Source organism: Protobothrops mucrosquamatus, unplaced genomic scaffold, assembly GCF_001527695.2.
Source record: "Protobothrops mucrosquamatus isolate PMUCROS unplaced genomic scaffold, P.Mucros_1.0 scaffold3712, whole genome shotgun sequence".
Lineage (NCBI taxonomy): Eukaryota > Metazoa > Chordata > Lepidosauria > Squamata > Viperidae > Protobothrops > Protobothrops mucrosquamatus.
The window spans coordinates 94,623-98,717 of NW_015389666.1; the positions used below are offsets into that span (position 1 = coordinate 94,623).

At 50.1% G+C, this 4,095-nt stretch overlaps 1 protein-coding gene across 1 annotated transcript in view; it reads right to left on the bottom strand.

The window, feature by feature from the left end:
- The window catches only part of SUPT6H (SPT6 homolog, histone chaperone and transcription elongation factor), a 60,469-nt gene that overhangs the window by 8,384 nt on the left and 47,990 nt on the right, over positions 1–4,095 (bottom strand). The window contains exons 25-26 of the mRNA XM_015827459.1: positions 3,249–3,389; positions 15–214 (exon numbers count right to left, since the gene is read on the bottom strand). Coding sequence (XP_015682945.1) covers positions 15–214; positions 3,249–3,389 — 341 coding nt within the window. The remainder of the gene's footprint in view (positions 1–14; positions 215–3,248; positions 3,390–4,095) is intronic.

Here is a 4,095-nt window from a genome sequence, read left to right on the forward strand (position 1 = left end):
CCCCCCCCAGGGACTCACTGGTCCGCTGCTGCTTCCTCTTCAGCTCTTCCTCATGCTTGTGGTCAGTGGCCTCGGCCGCAAAGTCGTAGTGGGCGTCCTTGGGCAGCTTCCACTCGTTGCTCCGGTCCGTCAGGTCCGAGGTTCTGCAGGTCAGGTCAGCACTAAACTTCTCAATGTCGATCTTCATGATCCTGCAATGGACGGTCATCCCCACCTGCCGAGGGAAGGGAAGGGAGGGGAAGGGAGGGAAGAAGGAGGGAAAGGAAGGAAAAGAGGGAGGGAGGGAAGGAAGAGAAGGAAAGAAAAGAGGGAGGGAAGGAAGAAAGGAAAGAAGGGAGGGAAGAAGGAAGGAAGGAAAGAAGGGAGGGAAGAAGGAAGGAAAGAAGGGAGGGAAGGAAGGAAAGAAAAGAGGGAGGGAAGAAGGAAGGAAGAAAGTGAGGGGAGGGAGGGAAGAAAAAGAAGGAGGGGGGAAGAAAGGAAGGGAAGGAAGAAAAGAAAAGAGGGAGGGAGGGAAGGAAGGGGGAAGGGAAGGGGAGGGAGGGAAGGAAGGAAAAGAGGGAGGGAAGGAAGGAAGGAAAAGAGGGAGGGAAGGAAGGAAGGAGGGAAGAAAGTGAGGGAAGGGAGGGAGGAAAAGAGGGAGGGAAGAAAGGAAGGGAAGGAGGGAAGGAAGGGAGGGAGGGAAGGAAGAAAGGGAGGGAAGGAAGGAAAAGAGGGAGGGAAGAAAGGAAGGGAGGGAGGGAAGGAAGGAAAAGAGGGAGGGAGGGAAGAAAGGGAAGGAAAGAAGGAAGGAAAGAAAAGAGGGAAGGAGGAAGGGGATTAATTAATTCAAGATGGACACAGGGGTCTCACTGGAGAGGCAGAGCTGAGCCCAGCACTGCAGACGCTTGAGTGGATCAGGTATGTGTGACTGGTGCTTGTCCATCAGAAGACCCCGGGGGTGGCACAAAGGGTCTTCTGGGGTCACCAGCTCTCCCCTTCTAGGGGATGGCCTGGCACATCTAAAAAAACTCAGGGAGAAGGGGATCATTGGGGCCCTTTAAGCCAGAGCACTTTGACTTGTATACCGCTTCACAGGGGAAGGACGGGGCTGTGGGTGCCACAACCCTCACCTCTGTCTTAATGTGTACACCCAGCTGCTGCGTGCAGGACACTATTCGGGGTTTTGGGGGTGCAGAGCACAGAATCTGCCACGGCGATGCCCAGCAATGTGCCTCAATGCCAGATAGCTGGCAGAGGTGGAAGAAGAGAAACAGGCTAGGTCTTAATCAGTGGAACAGAAGTTGCCTCCATACAGCATGCCTTCTTTCTTCTTTCTTTCGTGTTTGGTTTTTGGACATGAGAAATGTAAAAATGCTGGGATGGTTTATATAAAAGGAACGTTTTCTCTCTTTTGTCTTTTCCTTCTGCTCTTATTTTTTTTTAAGATATGAGAAATGTAAAAATGGGATGGCTTGTATGAGAAAAAAGACTTAAATACTGAAGGGTAACTAATTTTGAGAACATCTTAAGCGGTAAGAATGTTTTGAATATTGTGGTGAAAACAGATTTAAATAAGAATGTAAGCAGGATTTATTTATTTAGCCAATCTCATGGTACACATTTTCTACTTTGACAATAAAGGTTAATTTGATTTGATTTGATGAGGCAATCAAGCTGATCAATGAAAAGAAGCTTTATATTGATGTGGTTGTTATTGGCAGAAACATGAGAAAAATGTTCACATTTAACGGTCATTTATTTAAATAAGAACTGTATTATTTTAAGGTTGGCGAAAGAGAATATTATTGGAAGAAGAAGAAATCAAGTAAAGCTATTATAGGGACTATAGAATTATAGAAATTAATTGTTACTGATTTTTAAACACTAACCTAGACAACACGATGTTTACCAAATATTAAGGCGTATGTTAAAAATCAATAAAACATATATTTTTTAAAAAGGACGAAGTTGCCTCCAGAAGTTGTGGATGCTCCAACACTGGAAGTTTTTAAGAAGAGACTGGACAGCCATTTGTCCGAAATGATATAGGGCTGTAGTGGTGAACCTATGGCACGGGTACCAGAGGCGGCACTCAGAGCCCTCTCTGTGGGCACGCGCGCCATCGCCCCAGTCCTAGGCCTTCAGCTGGGTTTTATAAAACCTTTTCGCCTTAGGCCTCCGTCGCCGTGTGCAAAAAAAAAAAAAAAAAAAAAAAAGGTTCCATCAATCAGTCAATTTCAACTTCTCACGGGAAAAAAAAGATCTTGCAAAGTTGGAATTGATTGATTGAACTTTTTAGTCCCACCCAGTCTGCCGTTACCACCGTAGCCACGCTCAGCCAATGGGCCACACCCACCCAATGGGCCACACCCACCCAATGGGCCACACCCACCCAATGGGCCACACCCACCCAATGGGCCACACCCACCCAATGGGCCACGCCCACCCGGCACCCGACAATGCATAAGTGGGTTTTGGGTTGCAGTTTGGGCACTTGGTCTCTAAAAGGTTCGCCATCACTGGGTTAGGGTCTCCTGCTCGAACAGGGGGGGCTAGACTAGAAGATCTCTGAGGTTCCTCCCCACTTTCGTTATTCTGTAAAGTCAGAATGGCTTCTGCCTCAGGAGCCGACAAAATCCAAAACTACACTCATGTTAGCTTTTGAAGGGGTTCAGCACCCCAAGAGGGACCAAGGGCTTTGGGGCCCCGGGGGTCTCGGCTTCCGCTGAACCAGTTGGGCAGAAGCCAAGCTGGAGGGGCTTTGCCCAAGACAGCCTGGGCACCAGTGGTGGGGGCCTTTGAAAGGGGTCTCTGGCCTTGCAGAGTTTGAGGCTGGCAATTCCACCTCTAGCCCCCTCCCCTGCTCCCTCCCACCCCCCCAAGGCTCCAATCCCCAGCCAAGAAGCTGCGTAAACACCCAGCTCTTTGCCTGGGAAAAAGGGGACCCCCTCCCAACAAAGGCCTGGCTGTTTTCCTTTCCATCCGCCACGCTGGAGATCCGCTCCCAGCCAGAAAAACAAGCCTTTGAAACAAACGGGCGGTCACTGCCCCGGTAATTGCTTTGGCCACATTCCCACCGTCCGGCCCAAGTCCAGAGTGGAAGCATGCTGGGAAGAGGGGACAGGTGTGGCGGTCAAAAAATGCCAGCTCCCTGCTTGGTGGGAGGGTCCGGCGCCAGCCCGGTGCAGGGCAGGGGCTGGGAGAGGCCCAAGACATCCTGGCCGGCCATTGACCAAGCCGCCTGGGCTGAACCCCCCCCAATAACCTACCTTGACTCTTTCCTCCGGCCGTTTGACCGCCTTGTCGCTGAGGAATTTGGTGGGGACGAAGCCGGTGACCCCGTTGTCCAGACGGGTTTTCACCCCAATGGCCTGACCGGGGCAGGAACCGCTGTCAAAATGGTTCCAGACCTGGAGAGAGGGGAGATGTGACGTTAGCCTGGTCCCTTAGCCGACCGCACAAGTCCTTGTGTGACCTACACAGCAGGGTGGGGAGGGTGGGGGGTCCATCCCAACAGACAAAAAGATGCCGAGAGTCTGGAAAGAGGGTGGAGGAGGCCAGGAGGATGAGGACGGGGCCTGGAGGATAAAACACGCGGTGGCAGGAATTGGGTAGGTCTAGTCTAGTGAAAAGGAAGAAGTAGTGAGGGGGGGGAACACGATAGTGGGGTTCCGATATTTGAGGGGCTGCCCCAAAGAAGAGGGGGGGTGTCTGATTATTATCCCAAAAGCACCAGAAGCAACGGATGGACACTTGTCAAAGAGAGAAGCAACCTGGAATTCAGGAGGGATTTCCTAACAGTGAGAACAATTAACCAAAATTCAAATTCAAATTTATTTGATTTATATACCGCCCTTCTCCCATTGCGGGACTCAGGGCGGTGAACAGGCACATTAATAAAACAGCAATAACATAATATTTAAAAATATTCAAAACTGATTAAATTATTTGTCCTGTCCTAAAACCCACTATAATAATATAAAATTATACCCAATTTAAAATTTTAGAATTTCGGATTTATGCCAGACCGGCCTCTTGGAACAGATAGGTCTTTAGGGCTCGGCGGAAGAGGCGTATGTCCCCCATTGTACGGAGGTCAGGGGGCAGCTCATTCCA